The sequence below is a fragment of the Anabrus simplex genome, chromosome 8 (genome assembly GCF_040414725.1).
Source record: "Anabrus simplex isolate iqAnaSimp1 chromosome 8, ASM4041472v1, whole genome shotgun sequence".
NCBI lineage: Eukaryota > Metazoa > Arthropoda > Insecta > Orthoptera > Tettigoniidae > Anabrus > Anabrus simplex.
In genome coordinates, this window is record NC_090272.1 from 14,748,221 (window position 1) to 14,765,839 (window position 17,619).

Sequence of the window (17,619 nt, forward strand, 5' to 3'; positions counted from 1 at the left end):
TCCGTGGCCAGCGTACTCTCCGGATCTCTCACCAATCGAACACGTGTGGGATCTCATTGGACGCCGTTTGCAAACTCTGCCCCAGCCTCGTACGGACGACCAACTGTGGCAAATGGTTGACAGAGAATGGAGAACCATCCCTCAGGACACCATCCGCACTCTTATTGACTCTGTACCTCGACGTGTTTCTGCGTGCATCGCCGCTCGCGGTGGTCCTACATCCTACTGAGTCGATGCCGTGTGCATTGTGTAACCTGCATATCGGCTTGAAATAAACATCAATTATTCGTCCGTGCCGTCTCTGTTTTTTCCCCAACTTCATCCCTTTCGAACCACTCCTTCTTGGTGTTGCATTTGCTCTGTCAGTCAGTGTATGTAAATTGTGTGGTGTAACTTATCAGTGTAATATGGTGAAGAAATGTTGCCCAGGAAGTGCAACCTACATGGTCAACCTCAAGATGAACAGAAATAACAGACATTCGCAAGGGTAACCAGTCTGAGACTGATATGTAGATAGTGAGATGTAATTCTAACTGTATGAAAATAGTGTAGCCCATAATGGGCAGGTAATGGATGTACTTCAAGTCAATGTGTGAGTTCTCAACTCCAGTCCTATTTGTTAAGAACTCATGGGGGCACATGTAGCGTTCCAGACGTCACAATGTAATTATGTTAATTTTATGATGTCTAATTAATTCAGGAAAGGTATATTTTTAGGTCATGATATTTATCTTTGCACGTAATAATTCATGTTTGCTCATTTAATTACTTTGTAAGTACGACTTTTAAACAAGAGCCAGATATCCTTATATTAACTTAGATTCTTACGACATTTGTGTAGATTGCAATAGATTTTCCTATATCTTGCCACATCACCAAGGAAGAAGAAGGTACAAATTTAGACCTCAGTTCCTGGGAAAAGGCAGCACGTGTCCAATCGTTCTGACCGCAGCTACTGTGTTCCGAGCTGGATAATTCAAACTGGTCACTGCCTACATATTCAAAGGATTGTCCCGTTGCCATGGATACTGAGTGAGATGGCTAATGGGAGAACAGTTGATAGCGTCGTTGGGACCCATCATCTTCGATATCAGGAGTAGGGAGAGACGTTTCACCTGACTGGACCAATTGTTTCGACCTGTAATTAGAGCCAGTAAAGTTTATTTAAGGGCATGTTGGAGCTCCTGGCGCAGTTATCTCGTATTTCGCCGTAGGTCTTATGACTTGTCTTATGGTTGATGTCCCATAGTGGACTAGTCTGATAATTTATCACTTCTTCACTTCGTTACCACGACGTAGTACTTAGGAATTTCTGAATGATGGGTGTATAGCCACCCTCATCAGGAAGTACGAACAGTTCTACTACTAGACTGGTTTGTACCAGTCTAAACCAATAGGTAGCATTAAACTAGCTAGTGCGGTGAAGGTCCTTTTCGAGGATTGAAGAAGTGGGATCCTGTCTTGTCCTTGTGTCCTCTGATCTGTCATTGTGTAGCTGTAGTACTCATTATCAAACAATTTGAATGTGTCTTGATCTGTGTAACTTATTTTAAAATGTTGTTTCAGGTTTAAATGGATTCACTTAAGTGAACGTTTAGCCTACGAACGAGCAGTTCATAAGCAGCGCTTACGAGCAGAGATCGCCCAGGCTAAACGAGAAGCTAATTATTTCTCTCTTAATGTGGACAGAAGTGAAAAATTGAGGAAGTCTCAGAATCAGGCAGATGGAGATGTTCAAAATAAAGTGCTACTCCAATACCCTCAAAGGGAAACAGAAGGAGAAATTTTGTCGAAAAAGAAACGTGCAGACCATTTGAACAGGCAGGATGAACCTCAAGATAGAAGTATATTTTTGAGAAACCTTTTTGCTAAATGAATACTTGTGTTCGAAGATAAAAGTTTTTATTTTTTTCACACTGTTTTATAGAACTGCTTTCTAACATTGTACAGGATATTGCTGGATTGTGATTTGTATATGTTTGTCTTTCCTCTTCATATTCAGACAACATACTACACTACCAACACCACAGAAACACGCAACAATGATTACTGTACATCCCTCCATATAGAGTTAGCGTCGGCAGGCCCATCTGACCGTAAAACGGGGCCAAATGCACAAGCCTGCGCGGCTCCACAGGTGTGGAAAAAGTGGTAGAAGAAGAAAACTTGTATGTTTGTAGGTTGTTTTTCACTGGAGTGGGAAGCTCCAGAGATTTCATTAAGAGGTGCGTGAAAGACAGAGAACACGTGAAGATATCCGACACAGTTTAGGCCTTATTGAAAGCTGAGCTGTAGTTTGTTGTCTGTAACTAGACTTTTTGAGCCCAAGTTGGCAGGCTCAGTGCAGTGGCATTTAAAACTGTTCCTATGGGACAAAATTCCAGCACATTAGCATCACCAAAAACTATGAAAAATGCTTAAAAGCAGTGACATTATTATTGTAAGTTACTATAATAATAGTAATTTATCTATGACCTCATTGTGCAGGTATTTTTCACTGCATTTAGGTTGTAATATGTCAGTTTTGATTACCAAATTGCAGGAAAAGTGATCTCTGTTCACCTTTTTGTGGGAGAGTTTTAATTAATTTTGTTGGGTTAGGCCAACACAGAAGGAGGGTATCTCTTCACGATAACTTCCCAGTCTGAAAATTTTTGCTGAGGCAGGAAATTCCCCAGGCAAAAATAAAATGAACGTGACTGGCTTCAGCGACCCTAGGGCTATGAGGTGCCCGTGCTTCGCTACGGAATTGTATACGAAGTATTATAGTACAAGTTAAGCTGTGCACTAACATGTGAAGAATAGAATAAATATAGAAAGTGAAGGTAAAACATATGTACAATATAGAAAAATAGAAAGACAAAAGCACACAAATACAAAAATGATGTAAAATATAAGTAAATACATGAATTAACTAGGATGTGCAGCCATGTCGTCGCTAGTTCAGGCTCTACTACGTGGGCATCTGAAGGGGATGTATCACGTTGTTGACCACAGTCGCAGGCTCCAAGAGTGCATCACAGTGGGAGCCATACGGGCGGGGGCTGTGCAGCGTCAAAGATCGGGGACCAGCAGCAGGTGAGGGTGGCTGGATTTCAGTCGGATTCAAGCGATTCTTTGGAGGTCTTGATGATTGGAAGTCATTTATTGGCCTGTATTTCACTTACTTCTCGGATGAGGCATAGATCTGGAGGAAGGATGTGGCTAAGGACCGCTGATAATTCAGGACGGTGTGGGCGCTATTCAGCCAGACAGAAGCTGTTGTCCAAACCAGATGCATGTACTGCCAGATAGCTTGTTTCTTGTACTTAGTTTGGCTGGAAGGTTGGAGAGACAGTGCAGTGTTACACGAAGAACCGGGCGAGTTGGCCGTGCGGTTAGGAGCTCGCATCCGGGAGATAGCGGGTTCAAGCCCCGCTGTCGGCAGCGCTGAAGGTGGTTTCCCATTTTCACACCAGGCAAATGCTGGGGCTGTACCTTAATTAAGGCCACAGCCGCTTCCTTCCCATTCCTAGGCCTTTCCTGTCCCATCGTCACCATAAGACCTGTCTGTGTCGGTGCGACGTAAAGCAACTAGTTACACCAAGATATTTTGGGTTTGGGTTGTACGGTAAAATGCTGTCATGGTGCAAGGTCGTATGAGCCAATATGTTACTCGGGTGCTAGGTGTCAGACACCACTTTTGAAAGAAATTTGTTAGTAAGCAGAGATCTTGTCCTCAAGACTGTGTTGCCTGGCTATGCAAATATCATCGGCATAGGCAAATTGTCTTGATACTGTTTCTGGGATGTCTGCGAGATAAATATAGAATAACAAGGGGGCTAATATGGAACTTTACGGAGTCTTATTATTTAGTCTTCTTGGTTTGCTCAGGGTATTGTTCATGACCACTTGAATTATTCTATCTGAAAGCATGTGGTTGATAATATTTGTAGTGTTTTTACACGGTAAGGTTTTCGGGAGTTTATACATTGACCCGCCCCTCCACACACTGTCAAAAGCAGCCGTGAGATCTATGAACAATGCACCGGTGTTTAGCTTCTCTTCAAATCCAGCTTCAGTGAATGCCATCAGAGCAAGTACTTGGTCTTCGCATCTTCGTTGCGGACTAAAGCCAGGTTGTTCGGGGGGGGGGGGGTATATTCAAGATGTCTGGACTGATTCTGTTGTAGATCAGTGTTTCCAGTAGCTTGTAGGTTGAGCTTAATAATGCTATGGTTTTCCAGGTTTCAAGAATGCAATGATCTTTGATCTCTTGAACTCAGGTGTCAGGTGTCCTGTGCGTTGGATGGATGAAACGAGGTCAGGAAGCCATTTCCTAGCATTTTTACCACAGTGAACGAGGAACTCATTATGGATGTTGTCAAAGCTTGGTACCTTTTCCATTTTGCAGCTTTGAAGGGCTATTGTGACTTCATTTGCAGTGAATGGTGATGCTAGCTTCGGTATAGAGGAGCATGACTTTCTTAGTTTTCGCAGGTCTCTTCTGATTGTTTTGGAGTGTGCTTTGTCTGATTTAGCCCTGGACATCTGAATGATTCTGTCTGGTTTGACTTCTTGAGGTGTTTGTGGCTTGTGGGAGTGGCCTCCTGATTTCTTTAGAAGGCTCCAGGCTTTTTTACTTGAATATGAAGCAGTCTACATGTAAGATTTAATCAAATTGCCTGGCTCTTTGCCTTAACCGATAAATACCCTGATACACAGTGTGTCTTACGTGAAGTAGTATTATCTTTCTAATGGCAAAAGAAATTTGAAAATCAGTCCGGTAGTTTATGAGATTACCCATTACATATAAACAAATTCTGTCTTTTTTTATATATAGATAGTATAGATAGATAGATAGATACCATATAAATTATTAGAGTTACAAAAAATATTCATATAAATATTTTTCGGGTAAATCGAATTTTAAGTAAACCTGCTCTAACCATTCAGGCAGCTTATTCACTTTTAAGGGTCCCAGGCGTACTTTTTACACTGACTAGCTTCACATTTTCTTTCGCTACATGGCCCACTTAAGAGATAGCATAGCTTGTGTGTTAACCAACAGTGTCAGCTATAAGCTTGCCAAATTTGAGCATTCTCTGTCAGCTAGAGTGTATGTGAGAAAACACAGACTTTGAGATTTATTATTGCTGCCTTAAATTACGATTCTTATGGGAACCCTTTGACATTCCACGATGATACATAGCCTACATTATGTTTCAAATGGTGAAACAGTCTCTCTGTATGTTAGTAGAGAAATAAGCTGAAGATGTTATGTGTGATCACAGTTCAGATTAGCGGCTTGTTTCTCTTAGTTATAGCCACGAGTCAGAATTGGCTGTAAAATTGGAGGATCTGGTGCAGGTCATATCCCCCATCCGTAATGTACAGGCAGTGCAGCCTGCACACGGGAGGTGCATACGTCCGCAATAAATATGTTGTCGGGTAAGTTATATCTAACAGACAAGTTAAAACAACACAAAACATGAAAGTATTCACATGTCATGCCAGGAGATGTTCAAACTGCCTCCCTTCGTTGTTCAAGCACATGCTTCAGTAACTTTGTACCCGTTCAAACGGCCATTTCCTGACCAAGTAGTCAAAGTGAGGAGACCTTTCCAGAGCTTTACCAATGTGATTACTGTACGTGGTTCATTACATTTCTTATCAAGAAACTTCCCTTCTTAGGTAATTTATTTACTAATCTATGAATCAAAGTCCGACCTGGAACTTGAACATCAGGAAACTTCTCTAGAAATAATCTCCTTACGGCCCTTGCACTTCCTGTACGCACGCATGAATCGTAAATGAATACTCTTTGGGGAACAAAATACCAATACCCAACTTGAGTCACTTGTACTAATGTCACCAACGAAACAGGTTTTGAAACATTTACCGAAGACTGAAACTTGGCGCGGTAGCTCAGGATGGAGCAGTCCCACTTTATTCTGCTCTCCCGGTACAATAATTCCATCACTTCTTATTTGTTGCTAATTTTTGTTTGCATTATATTTCTTCTATTTTCTGTACACAAGTTAACATTCAGCCTACCTGGTACGTCGTGCAACTGGGATTAGTGTGCAGATACGTTGTCATATTTGGGCAGTGTCGGTGTGTGCCGACATGATCACTGTCTTAGAGAAACTGGCATATTAACATAATATTGGACGCCAGCTGTAAGCATCTGTCCTATCACGTCGAGTTGTGCATCAAATACACCCTTTCCATTTCACTAGAGCACGAAATTTCAGAGCAGGGGAGCATCAACTGAGGGTAGGATTCCATGTATGGGCTTTATAATGCCATCGTCTGAACCCAAATTAACTACGTCTCTACTTTGGAGTGATGAAACCTCATGAGTGAAAGAATATTATAATATCCACTGCACTCCCTGTTCTCCAACAGTCACCTTTCTTCCTTAGGTGAAGCCATTTATTTTCAGTTTCAACTCAACTGTTAAGTTCTTCAGTCTGTCAAAATGAATTTATAAACCACCTGAAAAAGAAAACATACAATAAAAGAATTGGTTAAAATAGAATAATGTGTTTTCTTCTTGAAAGATCATCATCATATTCTACCAAATCACACTGGATAATATTTAGACATTATGTTTAAATTCTGTACTTGAAGTTTGTAACTCATCTTAACAAAGTCCTCGCCTCCCTCCCTGTCATTGCCGTGAGTCCAGTTAACTTAGACTCCGGTTAGGTCAATAATATATACTTTTAGGTTTTATTGGGTTTTAGAACAGTAATTGGGTTGGATAGAAGAAACCACAGATAAAAGAACTGAACATGCTTTCAAAGAGACATGATCTCAAATTTTTGGTAAATATTGATTTATAATATAGTTCTGAAAGGCCATCAAAGTTTGTATAAATAATGAAATAGCTTGAACCAACAAAATAAATAAAGTGCTTAATCCTGAGCCTGAAGGGCCACAGATTAGCACAAGACCAGAAGGAAATCTATTGAAGTTAGATGCGTGGAGATAAACACTTGATAACTAACCACAGGTTCAGCTGATTACAAACTCAAACACAGGTACACCCTAGAGATTAATAAAGTTAATTTCCAGTGCAAAAAGAAAGATAAATTCAATAAAAGCGGTTAAGTACGAATATTATAGATTAAAAAGTGAATCAAGTGCCAATAAATAATTTGTATAATACATAAATAGGAGCCTCTGTGGCTCAGACGGCAGCGCGTCGGCCTCTCACCGCTGGATGCCGTGGTTCAAATCCCGGTCACACCATGTGAGATTTGTGCTGGACAAAGTGGAGGCGGGACAGTTTTTTCCCCAGGTACTCCGATTTTCCCTGTCATCTTTCATTCCAGCTACACTCTCCATTCTCATTTCATACCATTAGTCATTAATATATCACTTTGGGATTGGCGACCCCATCGTACTAACAGCCTATGTCTGCTTCATTCCATCCCTGAACTGGTCAATGACTGGAAAACAGGTTGTAGGTTTTCATTTTCAATACATAAATAGGTCAATTAAAGGCACAAAGACAAAAAAAGAGGCGCATAAAGAACTCAAAGACCCTTACAGATCATACAACTTCAGGACACACAACCTCTTGCATTTTGTGAAGTTCTTGAGAAAACATTTTGTAATACTTGCAATTACGATGAGTTCAAAAAAAAGTTGAGATTACAGAGGTTCCCTCCATAGCTCCTACACCAGCCATAGTATCATAGGTCTGGTCTGAAGAGGCCAAACTTAAATAAAATAATGTAAAGAAGTCATATCGTGCTCAACCTGGAGCCTGCAATGAGAGCTTCTTGTGGAGGAAGTGCCCTGCACATAGAGTCCTGTGCTGGGCTATCGGCAGTCTATATCACCTACAACACAATGTTAATTCTAACAAGAGAAAGAGATGGCAGGAGGGATAGAGAGTAAGTGATACTACTATGCATGCTACCAAGCAAGATGAAGTTGTGAGGTATTGGTGAAATCATGTAGCGAGGGTCACAGAAAAAGAAAGACATACCCAAAACAGAAAGATGCCTACACATAAAACATGAACAATTGGAAATAGCACATGCAAGGATGAGTGCTGGAAAAGTCAGGGTAATGTAAGTTTTGAGAATGTATCATGTACAAGTCAATATCCTATTCCATGCTGATACAGTTATTCGGGGATCAGTCTTAGGCACTGATGTGGCTAGCGTGGATCATGCCGCAAGAGGTGCTGCACGGCTTGATCTCCTTGGAGTCCCTGGTACCCAGTCTTCGAACCCCTCCTTCCTCTCTGCAGTGGCTAGCGTGGATCATACCTAAATAAGTCCTGAGAGCTGCTACACAGCTTGATCTCCTCGGACCCAGCTCGATAGCTACAATCGTAAGTGGGGCCAGTATCCAGTAATCGGGAGATAGTGGGTTCGAGCCCCACTGTTGGCAGCCCTAAAGATAGTTACCGTGGTCTCTCATTTTCACACCAGGCAAATGCCGGGGCTGTACCGTAATTAAGGCCACGGCCGCTTTCTTCCAATTCCTAGGCTTTTCCTATCCCATCGTCGCCATAAGACATATCTGTGTCGGTACCCAGTCTTCAATCCCCTCCTTCCTCTCTGCCGTGGATAGCGTGGAACATGCCGCAATAAGTCCTGACAGCTGCTACTCAGCTTGATCTCCTTTGAGTCCCTGGTACCCAGTCTTCGATCCCCTCCTTCTTATCTGCTGTGGCTAGCGCGGATCATGCCGTTAGAGCTGCTGCACTGATTCATCTCCTTGGAGACCCTGGTACCAAATCTTCGATCCCCTCTTTCCTCTCTGCTGTGGCTTGCGTGGATCATGCTGCAAGAGCTGCTGCACTGCTTGATCTCGTTGGAGACCCTGGTACGCAGTCTTGGATCCCCTCCTTCCACTCTGCTGTGGCTAGCGCAAATCATGCCGCAATAAGTCCTAGGCTGCTACACACCTTCATCTCCTTGGAGACCCTGATACCCAGTCTTCGATACCCTCCTTCCTCTCTGCGGTGCTGAGCATTGGCCATTTCGAAGTACGTCCTAATAACTGCTGCACAGTTTATCTCTTGGAGTCCCTGGTACCCAGTCTTGGAACTCCTCCTTCCTCTCTGCTGTGGCTAGCGTGGATCATGCCGCAATAAGTCTTCAGAGATGCTAGACACCTTGATCTCCTTGGAGACCCTGGTACGCAGACTTCGATTCCACCCTTCCTATCTGCTGTGGCTAGCGTGGAACATGCCGCAACAATCTCCTAAGCGCTGCTGCACAGCTTGAACTCCTTGGTGTCCCTGGTACCCAGTCTTCGATACCCTCCTTCCCGTCCGCTGTGGCTGGCGTGGAACATGCCGCAATAAGTCTTAAGAGTTGCTGCACAACTTGATCTCCTTGAAGTCCCTGGTACACTGTCTTCGATCGCCTCCTTCCTCTCTGCAGTGGCTAGCGCGGTCCATGCCGAAACTAGTCCTGAGAACTGCTACATAGCTTGATCTCCTTGGACCGTGCTCGCAAGCTGCAATCGTACGTGCGGCCAGTATCCAGTAATCGGGATATAGAGGGTTCGAAGCCCCACTGTCGGCAGCTCTAAAGTTGGTTTTCCGTAGTTACCCATTTTCGCACCAGGCAAGTGCCGGGGCTGTACCGTAATTAAGGCCACGGCCGCTTCCTTCCAATTCCTAGGCCTTTCCTATCCCATCATCGCCATAAGACATATCTGCGTCGGTACCCAGTCTTCGATCCCCTCCTTCCTCTCTGCTGTGGTTAGCGTGGATCATGCCGCAATAAGTCCTGAGAACTGCTGCACACTTGATCTCTTTGGGGTCCCTGGTACCCAGTCTTCGATCCCCACCTTGCTCTCTGCTGTGGTTAGCGTGCATCATGCCGCAAGACGTCCTGAGAGCTGCTACACAGCTTCATCTCCTTAGAGTCTCTGGTACCCAGTCTTAGATCACCTCCTTCCTCTCTGCTGTGGCTAGCGTGGATCATGCCGCAAGAACTGCTGAACAGGTTCATCACCTTGGAGACCCTTGTACCGAGTCTTCGATTCCATCCTTCCTATCTGCGTGGAACATGCCGCAAAAATCTCCTAAGAGCTGCTGCACAGCTTGAACTCCTTGGAGTCCCTGGTACCCAGTCTTTGATCCCCTCCTTCCCCTCTGCTGTGGCTAGCGTGGAACATGCCGCAATAAGTCTTAAGAGTTGCTGCACAACTTGATCTCCTTGCAGTCCCTGGTACACTGTCTTCGATCACCTCCTTCCTCTCTGCAGTGGCTAGTGCGGTTCATGCCGAAACTAGTCGTGAGAACTGCTACACAGCTTGATCTCTTTGGACCGAGCTCGCAAGCTGCAATCGTACCTTCGGCCAGTATCCAGTAATCGGGATATAGTGGGTTCGAGCCCCACTGTCGGCAGCCCTAAAGATGGGTTTCCGTAGTTACCAATTTTCGCACCAGGCAAGTGCCGGGGCTGTACCGTAATTAAGGCCACGGCCGCTTCCTTCCAACTCCTAGGCCTTTCCTATCCCATCGTCGCCATAATACATATCTGCGTCGGTACCCAGTCTTCGATCCCCTCCTTCCTCTCTGCTGTGGCTAGCGTAGAACATGCCGCAAGACGTCCTGAGAGCTGCTACACTGCTTCATCTCCTTGGAGTCTCTGGTACCCAGCCTTAGATCACCTCCTTCCTCTCTGCTGTGGTTAGCGTTGATCATGCCGCAATAAGTCCTAAGCTGCTGCACAGCTTGATCTCCTTGGAATCCTTGGTACCCAGTCGCCGATCCCCTCCTTCCTCCCTGTTGTGGCTATCGTGGAACATGCCGCAAGAGCTGCTGCACACCTTCATCACCTTTGAGTCCCACCTACCCAGTCTTCGATCCCCTCCCACCCCTCTGCTGTGGCCAGCGTGGATCTTGCCGCAAGAACTGCTACACTGCTTCTTCTCCTTGGATTCCCTGTTAAACATTCTTCCATTCCCTCCTTCCTCTCAGCTGTGGCTAGGATGGACCAAGCTGCAATAAGTCCTAAGAGCTACTGCACAGCTTGATCTCCTTGAAGACCCTTGTAACAAGTCCTCGATCCCCTCCTTCATCTCTGCCGTGGCTAGCGTGGATTATGCCGCAAGAGGTGCTGCAAAGTTTGATCTCCTTGGTGACCCTGGTACCCAGTTTTCTATCCCCACCTTCCTCTCTGTTGTGGCTAGCGCGTATCATGCCCCAAGAGCAGCTGCACTGCTTCATCTCCTTGGAGACCCTGGTATCCAATCTTCGATACCCTCCTTCCTCTGCTGTGGCTAGCGTGGATGCCGCAAGAACTGCTGAACAGGTTCATCACCTGGAGACCTTTGTACCCAGTCTTCGATTCCCTCCTTCTTCTCTGATGTGGCTAGCATGTAACATGCTGCATGAACTGCTGATCAGCTTCATCTCCGTGGAGTCCCTGGTAGCCATGTGTTAGATCCCCTCCTTCCTCCCTGCTGTGGCTAGCGTAGAACATGCCGCAAGAGCTACTGCACAGCTTGATCTCCTTGGAGTCCCTGGTACCCAGTCTTCGATCCCCTGCTTCTTATCTGCTGTGGCTTGCGCGGATTATGCCGTAAGAGCTGCTGCACTGATTCATCTCCTTGGAGACCCTGGTACCCAATCTTCGATCCACTCTTTCCTCTCTGCTGTGGCTTGCGTGGATCATGCTGCAGGAGCTGCTGCACTGCTTCATCTCCTTGGAGACCCTGGTATCCAGTCTTCGATCCCCTCCTTCCTCTGCTGTGGCTAGCGTGGAACATGCCGCAAGAACTGCTGAACAGGTTCATCTCCTTGGAGACCCTGGTACCCAGTCTTCTATCCACTCCTTCCTCTCTGCTGTGGCTAGCGCGTATCATGCCGCAAGAGCAGCTGCACTGCTTCATTTCCTTGGAGACCCTGGTATCCAGTCTTCGATCCCCTCCTTCCTCTCTGCCGTGGCTAGCGTGGTACATGCGGCAAAAGCTGCTGCACAGCTTCATCTCCTTGGAGTCCCACCTACCCAGTCTTCGATACCCTCCTTCTTCTCTGCTGTGGCTAGCATGGACCATGCCGCAGGAAGTGCTAAGAGCTGCTACACAGATTGATCTCCTTGGAGACCCTGGTACCCAGTCCTCGATCCCCTCCTTCCTCTCCGCTATGGCTAGTGTGGATTACGCCGCAAGAGGTGCTGCACATTTTGATCTCCTTGGAGACCCTGGTACCCAGTCTTCGATCTCCTCCTTCCTCTCTGCTGTGGCTAGCGTGGATCATAACGCAAGGAGTCCAGGGGGCTGCTAAACAGATTCATCTCCTTGGAGATCCTGGTATCCAGTCTTCGATCCCCACCTGTGGCTAGCGTGGATCATGCCGCAAGAGCTGGTACACACCTTCATCTCCTTGGAAACCCTGGTACCCAGTCTTCGATTCCCTCGTTCCTATCTCCTGTGGCTAGCGTGGAACATGCCGCAATAAGTCCTAAGAGCTGCTGCACAGCATGATCTCATTGGAGTCCCTTGTACCCAGTCTTCGATCCCCTCCTTCCTCTGCTGTGGCTAGCGTGGATCATGCCAAAAGAATTCCTTCACAGCTTGATCTCCTTGGAGTCCCTGGTACCCAGTCTTCGATCCGCTACCTCCTCTCTGCTGTGGCTAGCGTGGATCATGCCGCAAGAACTGCCTAAGTGTTGCTGCATAGCTTGATCTCTTTGGAGTCCCTGGTACCCAATCCTACATCCCCTCCTTCCTCTCTGCTTGGGCTAGCGTGTGTCATGCAGCAAGAACAGTTGCACATCTTGATCTCCTTGGAGACACCGGTACCCTGTCTTCAGTCCCCTCCATCCTATCTGCAGTGGCTAGCGTGGAACATGCCGCAAGAGCTACTGCACAGCTTGATCTCCTTGGAGACCCTGGTACCCAGTCTTCGATCCCCTCCTTCCTCTCTGCTGTGGCTACCATTGGCCATGCCGCAGTAAGTCTTAATACCTGCTGCACAGCTAGATCTCTTCGATACCCTGGTACCAAGTCTTGGATCCCCTCATTCCTCTCTGCTGTGGCTAGCGCGGATCATGCCGCAATAAGTCCTAAGCTGCTACACACCTTCATCTCCGTGGAGACCCTGGTACCCAGTCTTCGATGCCCTCCTTCCTCTCTCCTGAGCTGAGCATTGGCCATGCCGCAGTAAGTCCTAATAGCTCATGCACAGCTTGATCTCTTGGAGTCCCTGGTACCCAGTCTTCGATCCCCTCCTTCCTCTCTGCTGTGCCTAGTGTGGATCATGCCGCAATTAGTCTTAAGAGATGCTGCACTGCTTGGTTTCTTTGGAGTCCCTGGTACCCAGTCTTCGATCCCCTCCTCCCTCTCTGCAGTGCCTAGCGTGTGGATCATGCCGAAGTAAGTCCTGAGAGCTACTACACAGCTTGATCTCCTGGGACCGAGCTCGATAGCTGCAATCGCTTAAGTGCGGCCAGTAATCGGGAGGTAGTGGGTTCGAGCCCCATTGCCGGCAGCCCTGAAGATGGTTTTCCGTGGTTTCTCATTTTCACACCTCGATTGCAGGGGCTGTACCTTAATTAAGGCCACGGCCGCTTCCTTCCAATTCCTAGATCTTTCCTATCCCATCGTCGCCATAAGACATATCTGTGTCGGTGCGACGTAAAGCAAATAGCAAAAAAATGATTTCCGGGAAGTCCTTGGTACACTGTCTTCGATCCCCCTCCTTCCTCTCTGCAGTAGCTAGCGCGGATCATGCCGAAATTAGTCCTGAGAACTGCTACACAGCTTGATCTCCTTGGACCGAACTCGAAAGCTGCAATCGTACGTGCAGCCAGTATCCAGTAATCGGGAGATACCCTGTCTTTGATTCCCTCGATCCTATCTGCTGTGGCTAGCGTGGAACATGCCGCAATAAGTCCTAAGAGCTGCTGCACAGCTTGATTTTCTTGGCGACCCTGGTACCCAGTTTTCGATCCTTTACCTCCTCAATGCTGTGGCTAGCCTCAATCTTGCCGCAATACCCTTCTACGAGCTGCTGCGTAGCTTGGCTCTTTGGAGTCCCTGGTACCCAGTCCTACATCCCCTCCTTCCTCTCTGCTTGGGCTAGCGTGTGTAATGCAGCAAGAGCTGTTGCACAACTTGATCTCCTTGGAGACACCGGTACCCTGTCTTCAGTCCCCTCCATCCTATCTGCAGTGCCTAGCGTGGATCATGCCGCAAGTGGTGCTTATAGCTTGATCTCCTTGGAGTCCCTTGTAGCCAGCCTTCGATTCCCTCCTTTCCCTCTGCTGTGGCTTGCGTGGAACATGCCGCAATAAGTCCCCAGTGTTGCTGTACAGTTGATCTCCTTGGAGTCCCTGGTACCCAGTCTTCGATTCCCTCCTTCCCCTCTGCCGTGGCTAGCGTGGAACATGCGGCAAGAGCTGCTGCACAGCTTCATCTCCTTGGAGTCCCACCTACCCAGTCTTCGATCCCCTCCTTCCTCTCTGCTGTGGCTAGCGTGGATCATGCCGCAAAGAGTCTAAAGCTGCTGCACAGCTTGATCTCCTTGGAGTCCTTGGTACCCAGTCTTGGATCCCCTCCTTCTTCTCTGCAGTGGCTAGCGTGTGGATCATGCCAAAATAAGTCCTGAGAGCTACTACACAGCTTGATCTCCTGGGACCGAGCTCGATAGCTGCAATCGCTTAAGTGTGGCCAGTAATCGGGAAGTAGTGGGTTCGAGCCCCATTGTTGGCAGCCCTGAAGATCGTTTTCCGTGGTTTCTCATTTTCACACCAGCGAATGCTGGGGCTGTACCTTAATTAAGGCCACGGCCGCTTCCTTCCAATTCCTAGACCTTTCCTATCCCATCGTCGCCATAACGCATATCTGTGTCGGTGCGACGTAAAGCAAATAGCAAAAAAGGTGATCTCCTGGAAGTCCGTGGTAGACTGTCTTCGATCCCCTCCTTCCTCTCTGCAGTAGCTAGCTCGGATCATGCCGAAATTAGTCCTGAGAACTGCTACACAGCTTGATCTCCTTGGACCGAACTCGAAAGCTTCAATCGTACGTGCAGCCAGTATCCAGTAATCGGGAGATACCCTGTCTTCGATTCCCTCGTTTCTATCTGCTGTGGCTAGCGTGGAACATGCCGCAATTAGTCCTAAGAGCTGCTGCACGGATTTCTCTCCTTGGAGTCCCTGGTACCCAGTCTTCGATCACGACCTTCCTCTCTGCTGTGGCTAGCGTGGAACATGGCGCAAGAGCTGCTGTACACCTTCATCTCCTTGGAGACCCTGGTACCCACTCTTCGATTCCCTCGTTCCTATCTCATGTGGCTAGCGTGGAACATGCCGCAGTAAGTCCTAATAGCTGATGCACAGCTTGATCTCTTGGAGTCCCTGGTACTCAGTCGGCGATCCCCTCCTTCCTCTCTGCTGTGGCTAGCGTGGATTATGCCGCAAGAGGTGCTGCACCGTTTGACCTCCTTGGAGACCCTGGTACCCAGTCTTCGATCCCCTCCTTCCTCTCTGCTGTATCTACCGTTGTTTATGCCGCAAGAAGTGCTGCACCGTTTGACCTCTTTGGAGTCCCTGGTACCCAGTCCTCGATCCCCTCCTTCCTCTCTGCTGTGGCTAGCGTGGATTATGCCGCAAGAGGTGCTGCACCGTTTGACCTCCTTGGAGACCCTGGTACCCAGTCTTCGATCCCCTCCTTCCTCTCTGCTGTGGCTAGCGTGGATTATGCCGCAAGAGGTGCTGCACCGTTTGACCTCCTTGGAGACCCTGGTACCCAGTCTTCGATCCCAACCTTCCTCTCTGCAGTGGCTAGCGTGTATCATGCCGCAAGAAATCCTGAGGGCTGCTAGACAGCTTCATCTCCTTGGAGTCCCTGGTACCCAGTCTTCCATCACCAACTTTCTCTCTATTGTGGCTAGCGTGGAACATGCCACAAGAGCTGCTGCACAGTTTGATCTCCTTGGAGTCCCTGATATCCAGTCTTCAATCCCCTTCTTCCTCTCTGCTGTGGCTAGCGTGGAACATGCCGCAATTAGTCCTAAGAGCTGCTGCACGGATTTCTCTCCTTGGAGTCCCTGGTACCCAGTCTTCGATCACCTCCTTTCTCTCTACTGTGGCTAGCGTGGAACATGCCGCAATAAGTCCTGACAGCTGCTACACAGCTTCGTCTCCTTGGAGTCCCTGGTACCCAGTCTTTGATCCCCTCCTTCCTCTCTGCTGTGGCTAGCGTTGAACATGCCGCAATAAGTCCTGACAGCTGCTACACAGCTTCATCTCCTTGGATTCCCTAATACCCAGTCTTCGATCCCCTCCTTCCTCTCTGCTGTAGCTAGCGTCCCTGGTACCCCGCACGGCGCAAGAGCTGCTTCACAGCCTCATCTCCTTGGAGTCCTTGGTACCTGTAGCGTTATTTAAAAAATACGCTTGTTATGCCATATACTTTGACAATCAACTGTCTATGCGACATATATTTAAATTGTGTCTCTCATCGGCACTGGTAATGGACCTCGTGTTCACGGCCTAGTTATTATACGGAGCTGTGATAACACGATTATATGAAACTGGAATTCTACTATATTTGAAGTATTGAATTAATAAAAACTTCGTATCCCGTTGACTCTGATAAATTCTGCCTTAGCACCTTGAACTCTTGGCTTACTGGACATCTACTCTGTCTATACGAGGAGAAATGAACCTTTTGTCACATAATTATACTGTGTGTTATGCCGGGCTGAGTGGCTCAGACGGTTAAGGCGCTGGCCTTCTAACCCCAACTTGGCAGGTTCGATCCTGGCTCAGTCCGGTGGTATTTGAAGGTGCTCAAATACGACAGCCCCGTGTCTGTAGATTTACTGGCACGTAAAAGAACTCCTGCGGGACAAAATTCCGGCACCTCGGCGTCTCCGAAGACCGTAAAAGTAGTTAGTGGGACGTAAAGCAAATAACATTATTATTATTATTATTATTATTATTATTATTATTATTATTATTATTATTATTACTGTGTGTTATTATTTCTAAGAGTATAATTGCACTGCGGACAGCTACACGTACTCTTACGCCATCTATGAGACTACATTTGCTACTACAGTATGTGTTTTAACATTGCCCACCAGGTCGAGTATCCTATCTATTCCGTGTCACTCGACGTTAGCCCCTGACGGGGCGTACTACGGCTCCACTCTGAAGCTTTACCGAAGCCTTACGGAGCAAGCCGAAGCTTTCCGAATGGCGTAGGCCGCCATCATGAAGCGAGTAGTTCAGATAACTAACTGATCTGAACTGAACTATTCTGAAGAACATTGCTGTATGTTTATTTTCACCTACTGCAGCTTCACATGTTCAGCACTATTTCTATTATTTTATGCTCAGAGTATTAGCATGTGTGTATATAAACGTGACTCGTGTGTTGAGAATGTCCGCCATTGAATATATTATTCATTGTACAATTCCTCTGTATGAGCCTTTGGCTCGTTGGAATTAATTATTGAAATAAATATCTATCTATTTATCTATCTATCTATCTTGTGAGAAGATATTGGATAGTGCTTTCGGTCTCTGGAGCTCAATGATTTTTACTGTTTGTTGTTATATCTCCGAGTGGTACATGTGATCTACTACCCGTTGCTTGTGAGAAGATACTGGATAGTGCTTTCGGTCTCTGGAGCTCAATGAT

General features: G+C 46.8%; 1 protein-coding gene across 1 annotated transcript in view; it reads left to right on the plus strand.

Annotated features, from left to right (window-relative positions):
- LOC136879200 (activator of basal transcription 1) overlaps positions 1-6,515 on the plus strand; it is a 40,031-nt gene extending 33,516 nt beyond the window's left edge. The window contains exon 4 of the mRNA XM_067152995.2: positions 1,567-6,515. Coding sequence (XP_067009096.2) covers positions 1,567-1,876 — 310 coding nt within the window. The 3' untranslated portion in view covers positions 1,877-6,515. The remainder of the gene's footprint in view (positions 1-1,566) is intronic.
- The last annotated feature ends 11,104 nt before the right edge of the window (positions 6,516-17,619 follow it).